The sequence below is a fragment of the Periplaneta americana genome, chromosome 15, assembly GCF_040183065.1.
Source record: "Periplaneta americana isolate PAMFEO1 chromosome 15, P.americana_PAMFEO1_priV1, whole genome shotgun sequence".
Lineage (NCBI taxonomy): Eukaryota > Metazoa > Arthropoda > Insecta > Blattodea > Blattidae > Periplaneta > Periplaneta americana.
In genome coordinates this window covers 138,856,942-138,883,859 of record NC_091131.1, presented here as the reverse complement: position 1 = coordinate 138,883,859, position 26,918 = coordinate 138,856,942, and the positions used below count along the sequence as shown (strand labels likewise).

The window sequence follows — 26,918 nt, the reverse complement described above, 5'->3', positions numbered from 1 at the left end:
TTTTGCAGTTCGTTCATAATGGCGACGTGGACCCACTTTTAACGTTCTTTACTGATGAAGCATAGTTTCATCTTCACGGTCACGTTTCTACTCAGAACAATAGATACTCGGCTACCGAAAATCCCCATATTATTCACGAAGTTCCTCACCACGCTGCAAAGGTTAGGGTTTGGTGTCCAGTGAGTGTGAGTAGAATTATCGGTTCCATATTTTTCGACACAACAGTTGATTCACACGTTTATGTAACTTCAATTTAAAAAATTCCGCAACTAAGAACAAATGAACGATTGAGTGGCTGGTTTCAGCAGGATTCAGCTACAGCGCACACCGCTGCGAATCCTATGCATGAATTGCGAAGTGTGTTTGGTGACAATAATTAGGCGAGGATTGTGGCCACCTCGTTCTCCTGACCTATCTCCATGCGACTTTTATTTATGAGGAACGTTAAAGAATAAAGTGTACGCATCAAATCCGCACACGTTACAAGAATTGAAGGGCAGCATCACGAGAGAAATACATGGAGCGCCAATCTTCACCCAGTCCAAGGCCGCCGCGGAACGGTCCGGCCGATCTATGAACGCACTGTATATATTGACGTTACGGGTGTGACAGAGTTTAATACAAATTTTTGTCTTATTAACCAAATTGTAGCCAATTATGTTATGGTCACATTGAATATGTGTCAAATTTAACCTTACATTCATATGTGAAAATCATGTTCAGTTTAATATTTAATTAAGTAAACTTTTGTCTGTTTTTTGTTACGACTGTAACAGATATGTACAGCTGTCAAAAAAAAAAGTGGCCGCACTCGTGAACAGCGAATATTTTCAAAGTCAACTTCGGGTCGCGGCGATGTTACACGATGCATGTGCTTGAACAAGCAATTCCGGAACAATGAAACTGTTCCACATCTGCGCCTCGTAGACCAGCGGTAGAGTGCTTGTTTAATGATTCAAAGGTTGTGGGTTCGGGCCTTCTTCAAGTTTTCATTTTATTTTTTAATCGTTCTTTAGCAATGTAAATGATATTCAAATTATCATTTATATTCAGTTATCGTTCTTTATGGATATCACGTTATTTATATTTTGTTATCGTTCTTTAGAGATATGAATAAAATTCAAGTCATCATTTGTATTCTGTTATCGTTTTATAACGATGTGAATAATAATAATTATTATTATTGTATCTCCAATGGGGGTTAGCCCTATTTTACATATGTTTGTTAGGGCTATAGTTTCATACACAAAAAAGATAGGCATAAAGAGAAATGGAAAAGAAAATTAAATTAGCTTACGCGATGTAAACAAAACATAAACAATCCGTAAATTAGGCATTGCGATTGCAAAACAAATATCAGGTATCAATTTGAAACATATAAAAACATTAACAACACACATACGTAACACTTCTATAACACAAATATGCAGCTTTTCGTACCATACATCATAAATTAATACACAATAGTCACACAAACACAATCAAACTATAATTACGACATTGCGACGACATCAAGCATCCCATAACTGACTCACATACATAACAAATCAAGCATCCGTTACAACACATACACTTCAACATAGTAACCACACTTTTAAAAGTTACAAATTTGGCTCCAAGAAGAATAAATAGGACACTGTTACTAATTACTATTCTTCTACAATTTCTTAATACATCTCTAATAAATCTGTGAAATTCCGATATGAATAATATTCACGTTTTTTATATTCTGTTATCGTTCTTTAGCAATATAAATAATATTCAAGTTATCATTTATATTCTGTTTTCCTTCATTAGCATTATAAAATAATATTCAAGTTATTTATATTGTTATTGTTCTTTCGCAATATAAATAATCTGTAATTATTATAACACAAATAAACATCTTTCTTTGTAAAATAGGTTATTTTATTTAGATAATTAAATACGTATTATATAATATCTTATATTAATTAAACAAACCGATATTTATCATTTATATTCTGTTATCGTTCTTTAGTGATACTGTATAAATAATATTCAAGTTATTTATATTGTAATCGTTCTTTAGCGATATAAATAACATAAATTTAATATTAGGTTTGGAAAAATCCAGTTGCATAATACTGGTATTAGTTTTTCTTTTTGTATTATTACATTATACTATCTTGAACCACAATAAAATGAAAAGGAGTAACGAGGAATTGAACCTGAGACGTTGACATCTAAATTCCGACGTTCGTCCGCTGAGCTAAGAGGGCAAAAGTGTGGAAACATTTTCGGAAAAATTGGCCCAATCACACTCTAACATTTTCTGATGATTCGTAGAAGCTAGTCCAGGATGCGGGGGGCAAAGGCTAATTGAGATTTCCCGGTCTCTGATAGGGTCAAACATCCTGATAGAATTAATATTTAACCCTTGCCGTAACTTTCGGTGAAGTCCGGAGGGCCCAATTAGTCAAATCCACTCTCCTCATCTCCACGCTTGGGCACCCTGGAATTTAATAAGATGCGAAAGAGATAGTGGTGTGTGGTAAGCAACCGGATGTTACCGCATTTAGACCTATCCTTCCCAATAAAAACTGCAAACATGAACAAAGGAAGCTTTTAATAGAAGAAGAAGGATCTTCTGCGGACCTCTGGAAAAAGAACTAAGGAAGAGACTAGTGAAGTGCTTTGTGTGGAGTGTGGCATTGTATGGGGAAGGAACGTGGACATTACGACGAAATGAAGAGAAACGAATTGAAGCATTTGAAATGTGGATGTGGAGAAGAACGGTGCGTGTGAAGTGGACAGACAGAATAAGAAATAAAATTGTGTTTGAAAAAGTGAGTGAAGAAAGAATGATGCTGAAACTGATTAGAAAGGTAAAAAGGAATTGGTTGGGTCTCTGGTTGAAAAGAATAATAGACGACATTAGGATATGTGGATCATATGCGGAGACTAAGAGGAAGGCAGAAAATAGGAAAGATTGGAGATTGCTGGGTTTGCAATGAAAGACCTGCCCATAGACAGAACAGTTATGTATGTATGTTCAGAATGCCTGGAATATCGTGTCTAAGAACAGTCGCTATTTGCAAAGACTAGTCAATTCCATGCCCACTCGACTGCAAGATGATCGAGATAAGAGGAAGATGAACTAAATATTGAATTGTGGCTTTTTGTTTTGTTTTTTGAACGCTTAATTGTTTGAATGTTTTAAGACCGACGCCAGTAAATTTGTTTTGTTTATGCTACGAAAGATATTTTTATTGAGAACTAGCCGTATCCTTGCGCTCCGCTGCACCCGTTAGAAATAAACATAAAGTAATTACATAATTAAAATAGGACATTTGATCCAGTGAACATTCGTGTTTGATAGAAAGATAAATCCTTTAATATTTTACTTAATTTAAATTGCATCCGCATAATTAAAATGCGATCATTTTGGTCCAGAGGCACTCATTTGGTGCAATGACAATTCCTTTAACATGTTTCTTAATTTTTATTACATGCAACCATAGTTTAATGAAGATTGGCATCATTTAGATTTAATGTGTATATTTTATTTTACTTGTTATAGGTTTCCATTGAATTATGGTAATAACTTAATTTTAACTCTTGTTTTCTACGTATTCAGTAAATGGCGCTTGGCCCACTATGGTTCTGAACCCTTCAAATAACTTAAATTATATTATATAATATTACATATTATATTATATTATATTATATTATATTATATTACATTATATTATATTATATATTATATTATATTATATTATATCAGAAGTTACTGTAATAACATTATAGCATTATGTCCATCTAGAGAAACTACACTTTCTAATGGTGAAATAATAATTAATTATACAAATCGGTTAATTTAGCTTCCGATATTACTTCATACAAACACAGAAACATTCTCTGTAGGCTATCTTTCGTAGCTTTCGATTGTTGCTGTCCAAGGCCCCTTATAGACGAAGTCATTTGTTTTTTAATTCATTACACGGCCTTAGAGGGCAGTTATTTTAATTCTAAAACTCATTTATCTCATTAAATATCAGTCCTATCAACATTTTTCAAGGAATAAAACTTATCGCAAATTATTTTTAAAGAAACGTTTGTTATGTAACATTTTTCACAAAAATCAATAATAAGCGAGATATTTCGATTTACTTAATTCAGGCCCCCTTATAACCCCCCTTTTAAATAATGTATTTTGAATGCCATATAGTCTAAAATCTAAGTTACAACGAACTTAATTTATATTTCAATTTTCACCGAAATCCGTTCAGCCATTATCGCGTGAAAAGGTAACAAACATCCAGACAGACAGACAGACATACAAACAAAAATTTCAAAAAAGCGATTTTCGGTTTCAGGGTGGTTAATTATATATGTTAGGACCAATTATTTTTGGAAAATCGAAAATTACCACAAAAATTTCGGCTACAGATTTATTATTATTATAGATAAAATCTTTTTTCTTTCCATTTGCAGCCACAATATCATAATGATAAAGTCATGGCATAATATATTAATGAACCTGATGTTAATTACTAAAATAATCGTAAAAGAGAAAGGAGCCATTATGTATAGTTTGTCTCTCTCAAAAACGGAACAAAAAAGAACATAAAAAGCATGAGGTTGTAGTCGTACGCAGGGCCTCACGAATAAGAGGCCTGAACGCTACCATTACGCTATCGAATAACACGCAGAATACTTCAATTATAACTGTAGATATCAGGCAACGTGGTCCAACAACATGTAACATCGCCTGTCTCCGAATTGTAGCGAAGATACCCGAAGGGAACTTTGTTTCAGGAGATCGGCCACTTTTTCTTTTGACAACTGTACATAGTCACAAAATAGCTACATGTATAGAAAACTAACTTAACTGGAGACAAAATTTGTTGAATTTCCTTTAGTGTAAATCTTGATGCTGTGAACACTGCCTTGTAGATGAGAAACATCTTTTAGAGGGAAAATACAAGTATGCGAACCAAGCACATCCTGACAGAAAAATTTCCTGTTATGTGCATGATTTCCTTTACCATTGGAACCATCAAACTTAACATAACAAATAGTACATTATAATATCAAAAATGTTAAATTTAATGTTTGAGCAACTTGAAAAAAAAGCAAGTAATTATCTACAACATTTTTTTTTTTTTAAATTTGGATGAAATGTCCACTTCTGCATGGAATTGCCCTCACATCACATCATCGACGAGCAAAAGAACTATTGAGAAACTGTTTCTTGAATCGCATCATAAACCTACATTTTCCGAAGATCTGACCTCCAAAACACCAGGTATAAACCTTACCTACTTTTGACTGTAGGGTTATCTAAAAAAAATATATATATTTCTTAGTCGTCCTTCTTATAAGTTACTGAAGAATTGAAGGAACCATTTACTAAGAAAATCCAGAACGTTCGCAGTATTTTCTTATACGTGCTGTAATGAGTCTGAATAAAAGGCTGTTAACGATCGAGAGAAAATGTTGTATTTCATAGTTATTTTTCTTTAGACAAATGAACTCCATTAAGTACCGAACTTTGTGAATGAAATAGCGTTTTCATTTAAGTGAACCTTGTTTATAACAAACCTTCAGCGGTTTTAAAAGTGTCTTGACTTCTTGGAAAACCCTATACTTACCGCTCGGGATGCGAACAGCGACACCCAAATTGAGAGCTTGCAGCTTGGCAACCGCGACTTTCTGCAGCATACGACGCTCCAACTCGCACAGCGACAGGAGACTCGTGTCCGTTAACGTCACCTGACGTCCCGTCACGTTGGTCCAGCAGCAGTGACCCTGGCAACAGAGACATCATCGCATGTATTCTTGTAGATCTACAAGAGTATAACATCAAGGCTCAGTCGTAGCTCAGCTGCAAGGACGCAGCGTCCATGTAAGAGCAGAAAGCACCGCTTCCCTAATTTAACTACCAAAAAATATGTTTCCTTATTACTAGACAGTGTATGCGGGATGACTTAAGAAAAAGTGAAGTTGTTTTGTATCGGAGTATATGGCACATGCCACGTCGTCCGTCTTTTGTGTACCTGGCGAGTATAGCAGCGTACAGAGCGAAGGAACCCCGGTCCGTTCATATTAAAAATATTGCAACGCAATGTATGCAATTGTGTTATCCTGCTCAAGTATTTAGTACGCGTTAAATAGTGTTGTGCTGCTCCATTCATAATGTCGAAGGCAAAACCTTCAATTCGCTCAGAGATACGAAGTGCAATTAAGAAGTATAGGAGTGACATTTTATGTATTAACGAAGCCAATATCGTGTGTAATGTATGTAAAATTGAAATAAAAAGCAGAACAACTCAGGCTATAGAGAAGCATTGCAACAACACATCGCACAGGAAATGCATTGAAAAGAAATTTGAGGAAGCATCATCATCATCATCATCATCATTTAGTTGTGCGGATCTAAACGAAACGTTTTGCAAAGACATGTGCAACATAATGCTCAGTGCAAATATTCCTCTAGATCTCCATTTTAGACGTTTTCTTCAGAAATTATCTCGATACAAAAACTATTTAAGCGATAGGCGAAGACGATTCAGCTTCCACAACTTACGAGAATATATCGTCGTTTACTGCAACGCTGGTAATTGCATCAATGATGACGAGGACTGAACCTTGCAATGTATGTGCTACAGTACGTCATTTTTCTTTTCCTTCTGACTGTACGGAGATACAGTAGCATGTTGACGTCGTCTGTTTACGTTTAAAACCTGTTGAGCCAATAGTCTGAATGAAAAAAAATGTAACATATAGTAAATGTGCACCTACATTCAACGATAAGTCATATCGCATCTACTGTCTACTTATACTATTGGGCTGTATACATATTTTATTTCATTCCCTAAGAGATCAAGCATTTGAAAATGTTTACGTGTTTTCTGGAAAATGCATTCAATGCTGTAATTATTTTTACTCTAGATAAAAATTAAATTGAAAAGTCCAGGGGAAAAAGGGGGGATGTCCACTTTCAGGCAAAATTCAGATTTCCATTCGCTTATATACTTCATATGAAGTGTTTTCATTCTACACTTAGAAAAGGGGAAGAAAGTTCTCAGTTACCGAATAACTGCTGGTTAAATATTACTTGTACAGGGAAAGAAGGGGGCATTTCCATGTCGAACAGTGAAAGAAGGGGGTCATACAATCAGTTTTTCATTTTTCCTTGCTATTGGATTGAATTTTATAGCGTTTGAAATCGCAATCCATTGTTCACAATAATCACTAATAAATTTAGCTTCAACAAAGGAATTATTATTATTATTATTATTATTCATGTTAGTTTTACTAGAGCAACTGAAGTGCAAACATGTTTGACTCTGTATGAGAATCTCTTTGTACCAATACAAAAAAGAGGAAGATGTTTGGACGTGTTAATGATGCTTTCAAAAGTTAAGAGCCAAAAGTTTTGAAGCCGGTAAGGAATATTACTGCAGAAACAAATGTTTTGAAAAACTACAAGTCTTTGATATTCAGAAAATAATACATGACTTTAATGCACTGGCTGATTGGAATGCACAAAGTTCTCACCTTGCTGGCCTCATCACTGTTCAACTAATATCACTAAGAAGAAGCAGGAAGAATGAAGATGATGCTGAAGACGCAAGAATTGGTGATTTTGTTGTGTGTCAGAAAGCCTTCTTATCTGTCCATGGAATAACGAAGAAGAGACTACAAACAATTCAGCGTTCTTTGAAATTTTCTGGATTAGCACCTACTGATGGCAGGAGAAAATATGGAAATCGTCATTCTAAGACTTACGAAACTTATAGAACTATTCTCGACTCAGTTCAACATATCATTTGGGTACCCAAGATGTGACACGTGCATTACTTATGATGAATTTGCAGTCAAGTTAAAATAATTAAGTACTGAGCTTTTAAAGCTTGCCCATAAGAATCACAACCAGGAAGAATGAGATTGAACAGGAAGCAAAGCATTTAGAAGTTTAAAAGAAAGTAAATCTTGCAAAGGCACAAACATTTTATCAGCTTAAGACTAAATCTAAAAACAGGTGCACGAAATCAGAAGAAGTTGAGAGTTTAGTGATAGACTACCAGAAGAATCTGCCAACACCAAACATCTCATTAAACATAGTATATTATAAGCGCCAATTATCTTTTTATTCATTTAATGTGCACCAATTATCTGATCCTAAATCAGTTTTCTATATTTACACAGAAAAAAAAACTGAAAAAAGAATGGTGCTAATGAAGTAATTTCATTTTTGGTTTACTATTGCGAATTTGAATTATCTTATAATGTTCGCCACCTGCTGTAGTGGTCAAAACAAGAATTATACAGTAGTGAGATATCTCCATTACATGGTGCACGAGAAAAAGAGGTTCAGTTCAATTCATGTCACATTCCCTATTCGGGGACATTCTTACATGGAATGTGACAAGAATATGGGACTTGTAAACACAATATCAAAAACTGAAATTCCTGACGACTGGAATAATATAATCAGATGTGCCAGAACCAAGCCCCATCATTTCAAGTCAATGAAGTCGATAATTCCATGATTCGAGAATGGACTAGGCCTACATTCTTGTAATAATTTTACCTGAAGGAATGTCCATTCCAATCAAGGCCAGTGAGGGAACTGCGAATAGAAGAGAAGCATCCAAGAATGGTGATTCATAGGGATACTTACAATGGTGCCAGGTACTCTTCTGTGATTCGACCTCCACTTAGAAAACGGCTAGTGAATGCAGACTTATTGAATGGAGAATTCTTGTATCCAGACAGAACATATGAGGTTGTTATTTACTTGCTTATTTAACGACGCTATATCAACTACGAAGTTATTTAGCGTTGATGGAGTTGATGATAGTGAGATGATATTTGGCGATATGAGGTCGAGGATTCTCCATAGATTGCCTGATATTTGCCTTACGATTGGAGAAAACCTGGGAAAAACCCAACCAGGTAATCAGCTTAAGCGGGAATTGAACCCGCTCCCGAGCGCAACTCCGGATCGGCAGGCAAGCGTCTAAAGGCTTGGTTTTTCCGAATCGACGCATGCGTCGGTTCAGAAAAACCAAGGCTTTAGCCGACAGATCTGTGCCGGTGGCTGCATATGAAGGTTGGATTATATTTTCACAAAATCAATTTTAAGTAGGTCATCTTATTAATTTATTATATTACTAGCCGTACCCATGCGCTCCGCTGCACCCGTTAGAAATAAATATAAAGTAATTACATAATTAAAATAGGAAATTTGACCCAGGGAACATTCGTGTTTGATAGAAGGATAAATCGTTTAATATGTTACTTAATTTAAATTGTATTTAAATAATTAAAATGCGATCATTTTGGTCCAGAGAGCAATCATTTGGTGCAGTGACAATTCCTTTAACATGTTTCTTAATTTTTGTTACATGCAACCATAGTTTAATGAACAGTGACATCATTTAGATTTAATGTGTATACTTTATTTTACTTGTTATATGTTTCCATTGAATTATGGTAATAACTTAATTTTAACCCTTGTATTCTACGTATTCAGTAAATGGCGCTTGGCCCACTATGGTTCTGAACCCTTGAAATAACTTATATTATATTATATTATATTATATAAAAAGTGTGTTGATAACGGATGTACTCCGATAAGTAAGTTTTTAGTTTGTTATGGGGGCTCTTGAATCTCAGAAGGAACAAATTTTATTTTACAACAGCGCAACAAATCTGCTTGGCTCATTGCCCAATTTTTTTGCATTGCATTTAATGCATATGTATTTTATGTATTTTAACACGATTCAATTGAGCATAGTTAAAATTTGGATTATAAAATAATGGAATGTTAAGCTAATGTATTATTACTGCATACTAAATGAATACACTCTCGTTGTTCGTTAATTCTCTGAGATAAACATTATTTTAAGAAATACAGGAAACAAATATACAGAATAGCCTATCAAGTTTCCTGTGCATAAGAAGCTATTTTAATCTTACCTGACCTCAATTCACTCAGAAGTTACTGTAATAACATTATAACATTATGTCCATATAGAGAGACTACACTTTCCAATGGTGAAATAATAATTAATTACACAAATCGGTTAATTTAGCTTCCGATATTACTTCATACAAACACAGAAACATTCTCTGTAGGCTATGATTCATAGCTTTCGATTGTTGTTGACCAAGGCCCCTTATAGACGAAGTCATTTGTTCTTTATTTCATTACACCGCCTTAGATGGCAGTTATTTTAATTTTAAAACTCATTTAACTCATTAAATATCAGTCCTATCAAAATTTTTCAAAGAATAAAACTTATCGGAAATGATGTTTAAAGAAATGTTTGTTATGTATCATATTTCACAAAAATCAATAATAAGCGAGATATTTCGATTTATTTAATTCAGGCCGCCTTATAACCCCCCTTTTAAATAATGTATTTTGAATGCAATATAGCCTAGAATCTAAGTTACAACGAACTTAATTTATATTCCAATTTTCATCGAAATCGGTTCAGCCATTATCGCGTGAAAAGGTAACAAACATACAAACAGACAGACATACAAAGAAAAATTTCAAAAAAGAGATATTCGGTTTCAGAGTGGTTAATTATATATGTTAGGACCAATTATTTTTGGAAAATCGAAAATTACCAGAAAAATTTCGGCTACAGATTTATTATTAGTGTAGATTAATATAATATTATACTGTATTATTTTAGGAAAATTGCCGATATCACAAGAGAAGTGGCAGAATTTGAAAGAATTAAAGGTGTTATGTGGACCAAACGCTAAAAAATTCTACTCACAGTTCACAAAAAGTGGCTGTGCATGAACAGAAACAAACTGAAAGAGAACCAATTACTCAGTGTTATGAAGTGCTAATTTTATATTTAATTTTGTGTATTGGTTTTATAGTAAACTAATATTTTGCTCTTTTTCTATGGTATTTTTAATGCCATTATAGGAGTAGGAGCCCCTTTATTCACTTTTTTAGTTGCTAGGGCCCCATTTTTCTCGTTATGAGGTTATATCACAACAGATTTTTAATTACTGTAGTCATAATACTCCAGTGTTGTGCATCACACGTTGTATACTAGTGGAATATATAACAGTGAATGTCACAAAATAAAATGGAGGTATTAGTCAGTATTATTTTCGGAATGATAGAGTTTCAAATTTTAAAATTGATTTCCTGAAAATTGTTTAAAAGTGGACATTCCCCCTTTTTCTCCTGGACTCTTCAATTCTTAATTCAAAATTCATGTCTTATTTTGTTCACTTCCGTTGCTCAATATGAATAATATCTCTAATCCGCTATTATGTCATTGTTTAGTGCTGCAGTGAAATTTAATTATATCGAGAAGAAAGTTTTCTTTGAAAATATGTTGTTACTCTACACATCCGATCAGCTGTTAACTTTACACATTAGGGAATGTCTCTTTTAAGATTTAGTAACGAGTAAAGCGACGAGTTTTCTCCGAGTATTTAGGTATCATTTTATGTTCTAAGTCTACAATTAATCCGGTATTGCATTACTTTCATTTCATCAGTTATAGTTAGCTTACAAAGTTTATAAAAGACACTAGATAAAGAACTAACAAACTTAGAATGCTATGTGCGATGTGTGGTGGACAAATCGACCGTAGTAATAATAGCAGCAGTAGTAGTATTAGTAATAGTAGTAGTTGTACTAATAGTTTTTGTTTAACATTTCAATTGCAGATGTTATTAAATGTGAACATGGACGAGAAATGGTAAACAGATTCTGCCTGGAGCATTATCAGTGACAGTTCTTTTACATGCCGTAAATCTACGACATAGGACCCGAAGCTTTACTTTCCACGCGGAGGAAACTATGTTCAGGATTTTATTGGCCTCGGCCGGGATTGAATTCGTGGAACTCATATCTATCGGCCAGCATGGTTCCGCAAGACAACAGAGGACGAGAAAATTAAGCGGCTGTGGAGGCGGTTTTTCTTTAGCTAAGCAGGGCTTTATCATAATACCTATGTACTATGACAACATTTTGAGTATCTCCTTTCTTTAAACGTGATGTTAAACAGAAGTTAATTGTAATTTTATTAGCAGCATAAACATGACATCAATTTTATTGTAGTGGACAAAGCCAGTTAAATACTTTGGCCTGGCCTGATTTTCTAATCCTAACATCTCTCTCTTACCTCCGTATCATTATTTCAGTCTCTCGAAATAACATCAGTGTTCTGAAAGGGATGTTACATAAAAGAGGATCAAAGTTAAATAAAACAAAAAATTGAGAACGACAAGCAAATGTATTATTTTACATGTACAGTAGAGTCTCGATAAATCAAGCAGGATGGACCGAGGCTTACTTTCTTACTTACTGGCTTTTAAGGAACCCGGAGGTTCATTGCCGCCCTCACATAAGCCCGCCATTGGTCCCTATCCTGAGCAAGATTAATCCAGTCCCTACCATCATATACCACCCCCCTCAAATCCATTTTAATATTATCTTCCCATCTACGTCTCGGCCTCCCCAAAGGTCTTTTCCCCTCTGGCCTCCCAACTAACACTCTATATGCATTTCTGGATTCGCCCATACGTGCTACACGCCCTGCCCATCTCAAACGTCTGGATTTAATGTTCCTAATTATGGCAGGTGAAGAATGCAATGCGTGCAGCTCTGCGTTGTGTAACTTTCTCCATTCTCCTGTAACTTCATCCCTCTTAGCCCCAAATATTTTCCTAAGAACCTTATTCTCAAAAACTCTCAATCTCTGTTCATCTCTCAAAGTGAGAGTCCAGGTTTCACAGCCATACAGAAGAACCGGTAATATAACTGTTTTATAAATTCTAACTTTCAGATTTTTTGACAGCAGACTAGATGACAAAAGCTTCTCAACCGACATTGCCCATATTTATTCTGCGTTTAATTTCCTCCCGAGTGTCATTTACATTTGTTACTGTTGCTCCAAGATATTTGAAATTTTCCACCTCTTCGAAGGATAAATCTCCAACTTTTATAGTTCCATTTCGTAGAATATTCTGATCACGAGACATAATCATATACTTTGTCTTTTCGGGATTTACTTCCAACCCTATCTCTTTGACCGAGGCTACCTCGGATTATTATCGAAAACTCGGATTATACGGAAAGAGAGACAAGATTTTACATGGTATAAACAGACTAGGCCTACTTAGATCTACATTTATTTTTGAAACCAACTTACTATTAAAATGTACATGAATTCTCAGGAGCGGTTAGGAAGAATGAAGAGTGTTTTTTACCTAAAGTGTACATTGTTGTTGGCGACCGAGTAGCTCAGCTGGTACAGAAACTGACTATGGGTGGAAGGTCCGGGATTCAATCTACATGGTGACGGAATTGTCTCGCTGCCAAAACTTCTATAACGGCCTCGCGGTTCGTTCAGCCTCCCATAAAGTTGAGTACGAGTCTTTCCCGAGAGTAAAAAGGGTGGATACGAGCTGGGTCCGAATAAATATGTATTTGAAATACTAAGTATTAATAAGGTCCCAGGGTAGAAAGAGTACAGTACTATTTGGATCCTTCCGTGCAGGCACTTGTACTTTTATTAATCACTTCAAATGTATGAATCGGTTAGAATCATAGCTGGTACTAATCAGAATACAAGTACAATACAGATATTGGAGCATATACCAAGTGCTTTTTTGGCCTTCCATTTCTGTCACCGCAAAAAATTATCATTTTACAGATGATTTAATGAGAATTCAACCACAAGATCGAAGTGTGCAGGAATTTACAGATTACGTACTAGAAGAATCTGTAAAACCTGATGCTGCTTTTCCACCAATAATATGGGCTGAATTCAAAGGAACAATTGAAGAACAATAAACAGCTGTGAATCATTTCATGCAAAGTTGAACGCTTTATTCTATACAGTTCATCCTAACATTTTTCTATTTATAGAGACATTAAAAAATCCACCTTGACACATACGTCGATATTACAAGTCCAGCAAGAAAGAAGAGGCCTGTCATATTGATGTAGGAGATTTGTTCAAAAGAAGATGAACGACAAAATTTCGAACTCAACCAGTAGATTCGAGTACCTATATAAAAGTAGTGTCTTATAAATTTCTACCGAAGACATGATGGTATGAGTAATAAGTGACTGTGTATTCCCTCGCATACATTTTTTACACAATTGATTAACATTTTAAACTATGCCTTTCGGCAGACCTAAGCTTACATAACATGAGAAAGAAATTGTTTCATACTCTGAGACCCTACTAGTACAGCCCTTCTTGCGACGCGGGACCTAAGTAGTACTGTTTACTCCACGACTCGGGACCTAAATAGTAAACAATAATTCTGACCGTGGGACCCAACTAGTACAGCCCTTTTCCGACGAGGGACCTAAGTAGTAGGGGACACCCGGGCAAAGCGAATAACCCGGGCAAAGAGAATAATGCCCATTTCTTAGAAACGACAACAAGTCTGCTATATTGGAGAAGAATCGCAATCAGATTTTGCTGCTGGAAGTGATTTGTCATCATTCTAGCTAGTGAGAGAAGAAGTCAGTGTGCGTTTGAAGAAAATTGACTGTTTTCTTAAAATATTTCAAGGTAAGAGAAACATATGTACAGCATATAATAATTCAGAAACTCTTTGTTATGTAATAGTAATACAAAGAGGACTGCAGTGAGTTTCTGGAAACTGTGCAGAGCAAGTGTAGCAAAATTGTTGTTAAAATACCAGAAAAAAGGAATCCACGCATTCTCATCCACGGAATTGAGGCAAGCTTCGCTGAAGAAGATCTGGTTGAAGCGATAATAGAACAAAATCCATGGGTGAAGTTATGTCTTGCTGACTCTGCGGAACAGTTGTTGAAGAGATTTGTGAAACATTCCCACAACGGCAAAACACAGTTCGCAGTAATGGAGGTAACGCCTAAGCTCTACCAGGCAGTTATGCAAAGGGGAAAGCTATACATCGGTTATAGCAGTTGCCCGGTGAAAGACCAGATTCATGTGGTTCGCTGCCACAACTGCTCTGCATTTGGACATATTTCCAAAGACTGTAATTCGACCAAAAAATGTTCCCACTGTGCAGAGGAGCACGAATCAAGAGAATGTGCCAAAACAAAAACGGTGTGTGCAAATTGCCAGACTTACAACAATAAAATGGCAGATAGAAAACACTTCAGACCAACAAATACTGATCACCCAGCCACGTCACCTGACTGTCCTGCATTAAAGAAAATATTAGAAATCATAAGGTCCAAGATCAATTATGGCTGAACTGGTAATATATCATCTAAACCTTTACAAATCTATACTACCGACACAAGAATTGTTACACAACTCAGGACTCAACTTTGAAAAAGCCATAGACAAAGCGATACTACTCTGTGTTCAGGAACCAAATACTACTCAGAACAGGATTAATGGCTTCGGGTTGTTTAAACCACGTCTACGTATCCGGTAAGAACATCTGTGACGATGGTGAGAGAAGACGTGCTGCTCTGGTTGCCAACTGTAATAACATCATGAAATTAGAACAGTACTGTAGCTCAGATAGAGTTTTGGTATGTGTTGACTTTCATGGACAAGAAATATATGTGTGTAATATTTACTGTGATCCCAAGTGCGACTTTAACAATGTTCTGAATGACCTTCAGTCTATCTGTTCGGAGTTGAAAGGTAAGTGTGTGCTCATAACCGGTGATATAAATGCCAAGAATTGTGCTTGGAATAGCCCTACGGACGATTCAAAGGGAAAAATGTTTTTCGATTTTGTAATGTCCAACAACTTGATCATACTAAACAACGGTGACAAACCAACCTTCACTCGTCAACAATCCGAAAGTTTTATAGATGTTAGTGTATGTAGCTGTGGACTCCTGCCTTCAGTATCAAAGTGGACGGTAAGCGACCTCCCTACTTTTTCAGATCACAATATCATAATAATAAGAATTAAATCTTGCACAGATCTATTAGACACAACTAGCACCACTCGTAAATACAGAACCAGCAATGTTAAATGGCATCATTTTCGGCATGCAGTGAAAGATGTAATGGAAAAAATTGCCACACAAGTCAAATACATACGTAGCTCTGAAGCACTGAATGAAGCTATGGAACATCTAACACAAGAAATATAAACAGTCTGTGTGAGAGATATCTTCCGAAGAAATCAGAAAAACCAGTAAGAAACTACTGGTGGAATGATCAATTGACAATAATGAGGAAAAGGGTTTTAGCAAGCTATAAAAGATTTAAAAGATGTCGATGTGCACAACGTAAAATGCAATATGAAAATATATATAATGCACTCAAACAGAAATATAGAGAAGATATTCTGCTAGCAAAGACATCATCATGGAAGGAATTTTGCTCCACACAGGCAGCACAGAATCCATGGGGAATTGTTTATAATATATGTAGGAAACCTCAAAACCTTAATAAAACTTTGACATCTATTAAAACCGAGCAAGGAAGTACAACAAACACGCATGATACGGCTAAGGTTCTAATGGAAAGGTTTTTCCCGTCAGATACAGAAGATACATATATGCAAAAAATTATACGACACGAATCCACTATGGACCCTCAGACACATGATGAACTACCTTTCACAGACGACGAGGTGAACCATATTATAAGAAACCTTAATGACAAGAAAGCTCCTGGAATTGATGCCATATCAGCAAATATTATTAAAAACTTGCATACCTCATGTCCAACTCTTCTCCTCAACATCTACAACAAATGTCTGGAACTCGCTGTTTTTCCTGACTTATGGAAAATTGCTGTTGTAAAAGTAATTCCAAAACAACATTCTAAAGAGATTCTTACAGCACATGCGTACAGGCCAATCTGTCTCTTACCTGTTTTAGGTAAAGTTTTAGAGAAACTCACAATAGATAGAATAATATTCCACATGCACAACAACAATCTACTAAATGGAAGCCAGTATGGGTTTACACCACAAAAATCAACTGAAACGTCAGTCCTAAAGGTGGTTGAATGGTCTCGCGAAGTTTTACGAAACAAAGAGCTAGGAATTTTAATATCTTTGGACTTATCAAGGGCTTTCGACAATGCTTGGTGGCCAAAAATCATGCAACAGTTAGAGAAGAAAAGATGTCCTAGAAATCTGCACAAGTTGGTTCGAAACTATTTTTCTAGGCGCAAAGCACAGCTTACGATAGGGAACACACAGATCATAAAAAACTTGACCAAAGGATGTCCCCAAGGATCAGCCTGCAGCCCAGGTCTATGGATAATTTTATACGATGAATTATTATGCCTGCAATTACCAAACAACTGTAGCATTATGGCATATGCAGATGATGCCCTTCTGTTAGTTAAAGCAGATACAATTACTGCCCTACAAAATGCTGCAAATACAGCGCTTAATTCGATTTATAAATGGGGTTGTAATAACAAACTTCAATTCAATCCACAAAAAAGCAACAGCAATGTTGATAACCAAGAAGAAAGGAATTGCTGCACCAAAAATTCAACTGAATATGGAAGACATAAAAATATTAGATCACTTCTCATATCTCGGAGTAATTATCGACAAGAAAATAACTTTTAAACCACATTTAGAAAAATTGGCCAAAAAGGCAAGCCAGTTCCAATCCGCCCTAGCACGAGCCACGAAACCCACATGGGGAATTAATTCAGAAGCTCTGCGTACTATTTACTATGGGGCTTTCCAGCCAATGGTACTGTACTGCGTTTCCGCCTACCAGCATATATTAGATAAAAATGGGCGCAGAAGAAATTAATTCAAATACAGCGTGGTTTTGTTCTCCAGATCACGAAGGCATACAGAACAATATCTACGGACGCAACCCTGGTTATAGCAGGCATTGCACCACTGCATATAACAGCCATTGCTCAATCTGAACAGACAGACAAGAAAAATGGAACAGAAGTTGTTTCACGAATACTCCAGCAAGAGATAGAAATTGAGAAGAAAACACATTTTCTGTCAAGAGGACATCCACGTGAGTACCCATATTTTGTTAATCAAACAACTTGCAACAGAAGGCACGAATTTCACGTCTATACCGATGGCTCTCGAACACAGAGAGGAAATGGAGAAGAGTTAGTAGGCTGTGCGTTTGTCGTCTATTCATAAGACACAGAAGTCTTCACATCCACATACAGACTGGCTCCAATATGCACTTTCTTTCAAGCTGAACTTTATGCCATTCAACAAGGAGTTATATGGTGCATTGACAACAGAACTGATTCTCACATACATTCAGATTCTCAAGCAGCATTCCTCTCTATTAAAGATAAATTCAATTTAAACTCGATAGCCACAGAAATAAGAACAAAACTCTCAATATATAATAACCATATTTGTCTCTCTTGGATAAAAGGACATGACGGTCACACTGGAAATGAAAGAGCCGACGAACTGGCAAAATTAGCAGCATCCAGCGAAGGTGATTTTGCATACAAAAAGTGTCCTTTATCTCGTGCAAAGGCTGAGTATAAAAACAAATAATAAATATATGGAATTCACAGTGGAAGAATAGTAATCATGGCTCAACCACAAGAGATCTATTCTTCCCCGATGTACACAGCCGCTTAAAGTGCACATTATTTATACCTGATTTCATTCTCACACAATTTGTGTCCGGCCATGGTAAATTTATTTCATATTTTAGGTGATTTCATATTAATGTAGAGAACGGAAATGAATGCGTTTGTGGAAGTGAACAAACACTACAACATTTGTTATTTGATTGCCCACTTTATGGATATAGAAGATACAGCATTGAAATGCATCTAAATAAATGTAATATGAGTTGCAGTAAGCCATTGTACAACATTTTCAGTAGAAATTGTTGTCGCAAAATATCCATTAATTTTATTAACCACATCAATAGAAAATTGTGTCAATATTGTTCTTGTATTATTTGAAAATTTTAACCTTAAGTAATATGAATTGTCCATCTATGCTTTGCTATAAAAGGATGTGTGTAAATTATAACTTTACTTGTGTATGAAATATTTGTTTGTATGATTATGTCTGTATATTCCACATTGCTCTAGTATGTATCATAATATTTGTTGACTTATGGACGCTATATGTATTATTTCATGCCAAATTCTATGTTATTGTTATTCAATTATGTTTTGTATTTACAGATATAATTTTTTCAATGTATTTCGTATAATTAAGCGCTTTCTTTATGATTGATGTAGACTTCTCATGTGTTTGTGCTGATAGTTGTAACTGTCATAAAATTAAGTTTACATTTCTCTTATTCATAACATTGACAGAAAAAAAATGTTAAAAATGTATTTATATTATATTATCTAAAGTAAATAGAAAACTCTAACCCTAATATACTCATGTAAAATAGGGTTTTTATGTGGAAAAAAATAGTAATACGTAGGCGATACTATTACTTCTAAAGTGCCATACTTACGAAGAACGTTATTAACGTTTACATTTGTATAACCTTAAATGAAAAGCGAAATGGCGTCTGCGGGCAAAGTGGATAACTTATCCGCTTTGCCCTGCCACCTTTATTTGACTATACAAGTGTAAGCTGTGGCGGATGTCTGTACATTTACTAAATAATATATACATTTTACATGTGAATTTTTATCTTCTCTCTGTAATATAATAATTACACTAATTAAATTATAAAAGAGCAGCACTGATCTTAATTTTTACATAGAAAGGTCGTAATGTGTTTTTAGATGGTTTACTTTTTGAAGAGGAAGACGGAACAAGCCAAATGGCCTGAAGAAGCCATGAAGAAAGCAATTGAAGAAATAAAATCTTCCAATCAGTGGTTCTGCTATCTGGCCATACTACTATAATGTGTTTATTGATGAAGATTTAGCTCCAGATCAACTTACAGATCACCCACTTGAGACAGAAATCAGCAAAACGTCAGGTGGCTCAGATTCAACAAATTATGCGGTGCCAGTTTCTTCAGCGACTGAAGAAACAGTCATTGCTGACTCAGAATCAATCACCTTTGTGATGTCGGCATCTTCAAAGATTGAAGAAATGTTCAATACATCAATTACACTTAGACTTTCAGTTCCGGTTACACCATAACAATCAACATCGTCAGCAGGAGAAGCCAAGTCAGTTCTTTTCATTTAGGCCAGTGCCAAAAGTGGATGTTCGTAAGATAGGAGGTAAACGTAGAAAATGTCAGCGATCTGAAGTTATTACATCTATAGCGATTAAAGACGTTGAAAAGTATACGCAGAAGCAAAAGCAGAAGAAATTAAGTCTTCAGAGCCAGTGAAACGTCGACTTGTTCAAATTTGTATTTTGTACTAATCTAACGTGCTGTAGAGTGCTGTAATAACATTTATTATCATCTCATATGACTCATTAACATCGTGTTTATGTGTTGATTTAATTTTATTATCAGTGAATAAAAATTAAATAGAAATGTGAAAATGTTTTAGGGATATTCGCTTTGCCCGGGTTAATTATTCGCTTTGCCCAGGTACACGGGCAAAGTGAATAATTATATTTTCTTTCTGAAATCATATCACTGTCCGTTGGCACGTGAAACGAATTGTTGTTTTTTAAATGTGTGGACAACATGCGGCCACAACCAATTTCATGCAGTTTTTATTTCGGGGGTATCAAAATATAGCCTGTGGAATAGTTTATTCTTACCTTATTCGCTTTCCCGTGTTTCCCCTACTGTTTACTCCACGACTCGGAACCTAACTAGTAAACAATAATAATTCTGACCGCGGGACCCAACAAGTACAGCCCTTCTTTCCACGCAGGACCTAAGTAGTACTGTTTACTCCACGACACGGAACCTAACTAGTAAACAATAATAATTCTGACCGCGGGACCTAACAAGTACAGCCCTTCTTCCCACACGGGACCTACGTAGTACTATTTGCTCCACGACTCGGAACCTAACTAGTAAACAATAATAATTCTGACCGCGGGACCCAACAAGTACAGCCCTTCTTTCCACGCGGGACCTAAGTAGTACTGTTTACTCCACGACTCGGGACCTAACTAGTAAACAATAATAATTCTGATCGCGGAACCCAACTAGTAAGAAGGCGATTGGAGCGTGGTGGCGACCACATCACTCATTCAAGTGCAGAGGTCAAGAAAACATAGAGTCCACCGTTGTGGAGTAACGGTTAGCATGTCTGACCATCAAACTAGAGGGACCGGGTTCAAATCCTGGTTGGGATAAGTTACCTGGTTGAGCCTTTCTTCCGGGATTTTCCCTCAACCCATTAAGAGCAAATACTGGGTAACTTTCCGCGATGGCTGTATCACCTTCATTTCACTCAGACGCTAGATAACCATCGCAGTTTATAAAGCGTAGTAAAATAAACCAATTGAAAACATGCAACTCTGCTTCCATGCCTCCTAAACGCTTTCTTAGCGTGTGTAAGGAATATATTTTACCTTTTTTCCCATTATTAGAATGAAACAGAGACTGAACAGAAACGGTTAGGAAGAATGAAGATTTTATGTTAATGAAATTGTTGCTTGCATTGATTTTATAGGTGCGCCTGAAATAAACTGCCGTTTGTTAGCGGTCGGTTACCACCTTTCTGTAGGTATTTGTAGGCTTTGATTACCCATACGTAGGCCTAACATCGAATTTTGAGACTTTATTGTAATAATGTTTTGATATAATTTGTAGGTCTATCTTTGTTGGTTTCAATTTGTGGTTAGATTTTAGAATATTATTCTTGTTTGGTAAAATATACTTTTGGTATCACATCTTGTAAGAGTTGTTATGGAGAGAGTGCCTGCAAGACAGATTTCCTCGAATTAATCCAATTTGACCTGTTATTGTCGACACCCTAATGTCCTCTTAAAGCCTTATTATCTTATAGCTTCTGAATAGCTTCAATAAACCTACTTTGAAAGAAATATGAATATTAGACTATGAATTAAGTAACTTTACTATTAATTGCATGTTGAATTAAAATGACCACAAAATTTGTTTGACTACATCAATAATTGAAGACCTGAATTGCAGAACATCCCAAGTCCACTTTTTTTCGATTTTCACTTTTTTTGTGAAAATGAATGTACATATCTAGGGCTACCTCCTTGCACTATATTACCGCCGAAGTCGAACTCTTACCATATATAATGACACAATATAATTCTTAATGACTGGAATAACTTCCCAAGTCCATGGACTTGGTCAGTTTTTCCATGCAGTGAAATGTTTATTTATTTCAGCCAGTTTCCTTACGACTTTTTAATTTTTTTAAGCAGATTATTTAACGACGATGTATCAACATCTTGGTTAGTTAGAGTCAGAATGAGATGAAGTCGATAATGCCGGTGAAATGAGTCCGGGATCCAGCACCGAAAGTTACCCAGCATTTGTTCAAATTGGGTTGAGGTAAAACCCCGGAAAAAATCTCAACCAGGTAACTTGCCCCGACCGGGATTCGAACCTGGGCCACTTAGTTTCCCGGCCAGACGCGCTAACCATTACTCCACAGGTGTGGACTATTTTACTATTTAAAATGGAGGAAGTTGAAATATTCAAATACTTTTTTCATATTATATATACCACATTAAACAAATAACCAATCGTAGCTAGAATGAAATATTGCCATCGATTTTATGAACTCTTTCATAAAATATTCAGTGTTCAATTCGTTGAAACTTGAAACAGTGATAGTGATTGAAAAATACGTGGGAAAAAACGTAAGATGTGTGAGAAGTGGAAAAGAAATTTAGCAAAATGGAAACGCAAGAAGAATATATAACAAGCACAGGGTAAATACATCCAGCTAGAATGTCAGGCCCTAGCCGCATATGCAGAAGAAAATGTTGTGATATGTTTAGTGAAACAGAAAAGGCATCTATTCAAAGTAATTTTAATGTTTTGGCTGACAAAAATAAGCAAAACATTCATCTTTGTGGACTGATGTCACCAAGTGTTGTTTCCTGCCGAAGACCGCGAACAGAAGAATGTTCCCAAAATAACTTCACTATTAAGTAAAAAGTAAGTTGAAATATTCAAATACTTTTTTCATATTATATATACCACATTAAACAAATAACCAATCGTAGCTACAATGAAATATTGCCATCGATTTTATGAGTTCATTCATCAAATATTCAGTGTTCAATTCGTCCCTGCTAGACTGCAGTTTTTTTCGATGAAACTGCACTTATATTATTACGTATTTTTAGGTATCCGTAGGAACAACTAATAATCTTATATGCCGGATATGGCAGCTTGCAGTCTTCATGGCATCGGGGAAGGGAGAGTAAAATGCCTCGTAATGATAACTGCAATGGGGGAATTTCCTACCGGTAAAAGAGATCTCTATAATAATAGACCCCATAGTCAATCTGCTCAGACCTTAAGTTAGGTACTGTGTGTTTAATAGGTTTTCTTCCGACTTTTTAATTTTAAAAATTTCACTAAATATATATTTAGTGTAGTCGTAAATGTGATAAGTTTTATTTCCTTATTTGTAACAGGTAAGTGACCACTAGACATCGGATTTTAGGCACTAAAAATTGCAGTTTTAGGCGCCTAAAATAAGCTCAAAATTTGTAAAATTAGGCTCTATTTTAATGAAAATAGGCATTTTAGGCACATCAAGGTATCATACTTATTTCTTTCACTGAAATGTTTAGTTATACACTAAAATACGCACAAAAAAGTATGTTTAAACATTAAAAAAGAATATTATATTATATTTATAAACAGAGCTCCACAAATTTAATATATTGAAACTAATGAAATAAAGATTATTGATATCAAGATTACTCACTTTAAGTTATTGAAATTCAGTTCCATGCTCAGGCTTTATTATAATTATCTGGACAGTACACCACCAGAATTTTTTCTAAATTCTCCACAGTTAACCTTTGCCTTTTGTCACTGAGAATCATTTTGAAAGCAGAAAAACTTCTTTCAACCGAAACTGATGTGAGAGGCGCAAATTTTAAATTAGGTACAATAGAAACATCAATACTTACTGGAACATTTACACTTTCCCCCGAATATCACTCTTGATACTTTTTCCAACAATGAAAATCCTACATTCTTATTTAATACGTTGTCCCACTTATTTTTAACTTTTTTCCCAGTTTCGCCCAAAGCAGAATGTATGTTCACTTGAGCTTCCTTTACTATTGCTATTTGGCTACAAAGAGATTGTTTTTCACGTTCTAATTGTTCAATGCTTGCAGGTATGAAAGAAAAGTTTGATGTTATGTAGGCAATATCGTTTTTCACTCGTGAGTTATTCAGACAATCTTTCACTGCTTTCACACGCGCTGCACTATTAGTTTCAGGTAATTTATCAATAACTGTGACCACTTCTTTAAAATACTTAGAATAATACACCACTGACTGAATCCAGGTTCCCCATCGTGTAACAACCGACTGAGGTGGGAGTGGGATATCTGGAAAGTTCTCTCTGAATATTGAAATCCTGGATGGGGCTTTACAAAAACATTTTTTTGTGTTAGAAATAAACGAATTGACAAGAGGAAATTCATTCCGAATTGTTTCAGAAACCCTGTGAAGGCCATGTGCTAGACAGGTTACATGCGTGAGGTTAGGATAAAATGTTTTAAGAAGTGGAGCTGCAGCAACCATGTATGAGGCAGCATCAGTACAAAACAACAGAACTTTAGAATCGTCTATATTACCTGAGTATAAATACTGTAGGCCTTTATTTACAAAATAAGCAATGGCTTGGCTATTCACTTTCTAAAGTTCCTTAACACATACGAGGTGTGGAATCGAAGGTCCATCAGGACTAAGTTTTCCTACTACCATATTTGCTATATACCTATTCATAGGATCTGAGGTTTCATCCACAGAGACCCATATGTAAGAATCACCTATATCCTCCCGAATGGAAGCTAAAGTTTCATCGTATATTCTGTCTAAGTACTTTTTTCTTAGGGTCGACTCAGATGGGATATTTTGTTTGCAGTATTTTTGTAAAAACTGTCTTAAAACCGGATTTTCAATTGCATTCCAGGGAATGTTAGCAGCAACAAACGCTCTGGTTAATTCAGCATAGAAATTGCTGCTGAGATTGGATGAAGTAGGCTGTGTTAGTAAAGTTTGTTGCAGTTGATTTTTCTGCTGAGCTTTAGCCTTATGAGCCGCTCCTTGCACATGCTGCTTTAGGTGGCACTTCTTTTCTTGCGAAATCTAAAAATGTAAAGTAAACTGAATTAAAATAAAATCCTAATTGTTGTATTGCCGTATTTCTATCACAAAGTTAGTGGGTTCGAACAATCAAAATTTTAATGATCTGCAAATACTTTAACTATCGGAATTTGAAAGGTTAAAGTGTAGTGGTCTTAAAAAGAATTATACCTCAGGTTAGCTCAGTCAATGTATAAATATTATAGGCCTACTCATTAAAATTAATAGAATTTATATATTTCAACTATTGTTACATACCTGTTTGCTACAAATCTTGCAGAATATTATTTTTCCATCATAAGTGAATTCTGAATATTCTGTTAGCCATTGCCGGATCAATGTAGATTTTGCACTTATATTTTTCGGCATTATCGCGTTAAACTTCACAGGAAAACCTCATACCGCTCAAAACTTCTCAACACAAATAAGGTGAGGGAAAGAGCAACTGTTAACGAGCATTCAAATGAACCGTTGTTATTGAGATTCAATTGGACAAAAATACAAAGTTCCACTTATTGTTGCATTTCCTGGTAGTGTTAACACTAGGAGGGCCATTCTTTTAAATATTTTGTAACGGTTTACCCTACTAATTCGCAGTTTTACGACTTTTCATAAATATTTCAAAAACGCTCTTTTTCCAAAAATTGTGATTCTATGACACTCTGAAGGGCAGTACAGCTAATCGGTTTCGGACCGAAAACAGTCATTTTTATAGTATAGTATATCTCTGAATCGGTAGCAGCACTTGTTGTGATTGTTGCCTGCTTCAAAACTAAGGTTGGTCCTTTGTCGGCATTTATGCCTCCAAACATGTTAAATTCGGTGAAATCTATTGCGAGTGTCGTGAGATTCAAAACATTTTGTTTCCTTTATCAATGGTTTCATGGCCGGTGTGAAGCAAACTTTCCACTTTTTAAATGCCTTAAATTTCGCAGTGAATGCATGTATAAATTATAAAAAGTAATAGTACAATGCGAAACTTTACAGTGAGTTAGGCATTTTTAGGCGAATATTAACAAATTAGGCTCTAATAACCGTTTTAGGGCATTTTAGGGCACTATAAAACTCTTTGAATACCTTTCAATTTCCATGAAACACAAATATTAATAATTATTTTTACTTTTCTCCTAAAGAAACAAAATAGGCATTTGCCCTAGAATCCGATGTCTGGTGATCACATACAATCCTTTCCTTTATAAAGTGAGCCATTATGGAACGAATAAAAGTAAGAGGCGATATCTGTCATGAGAACTAAGTATTATGAAAACCTACACCCTCTATCTGGAGAAGCATTACCCAGAAAGTTACTTAAAATCAAAAGTGGTACAACTCCTGAAAAAGTAAATGCAGAATTGACATATCGTTGGTTCCACAAAATACTATACTTACAACTTCAACAATGCTTTCGGATGTCCTGCTACGGATGTGTATAATACATGTTATACATGCTGAGTTAGGAAACAAGTGAAATTCTGCACAAGTGATGGCTTGAAGGGGCAGATGACACAAAAGCTAGCAATATTCTACAACAACAAGAAAAAGTTCTCAAATCTTGCCAAAGAAAGGAATAACATTGGTGTCCTATATTTTCACTTCCAACAGAACTTGCCATGTCCTTACTGCCTGTGAACGAGATATTCTACCTCTGTCAGCTGTGGCAATTCAACTTGTGTATTCACAGTGAAAAATCAACAAAAAGTACAATGTTCATGTGGAATGAATCGCAGGGACGAAGTTGTTTCGTGTTAAAACAAATATATTACAAATGTACTGTCTGCAGAAGTTGACTCTCTGTACTTGT

The 26,918-nt window shown here is 35.5% G+C and overlaps 1 protein-coding gene across 1 annotated transcript in view; it reads right to left on the bottom strand.

Moving 5' to 3' along the window:
* The window catches only part of LOC138715396 (uncharacterized), a 293,502-nt gene that overhangs the window by 139,158 nt on the left and 127,426 nt on the right, over positions 1–26,918 (bottom strand). Inside the window, exon 2 of the mRNA XM_069848254.1 lies at positions 5,616–5,772. Within this exon, the coding sequence (XP_069704355.1) occupies positions 5,616–5,772 (157 nt within the window). The remainder of the gene's footprint in view (positions 1–5,615; positions 5,773–26,918) is intronic.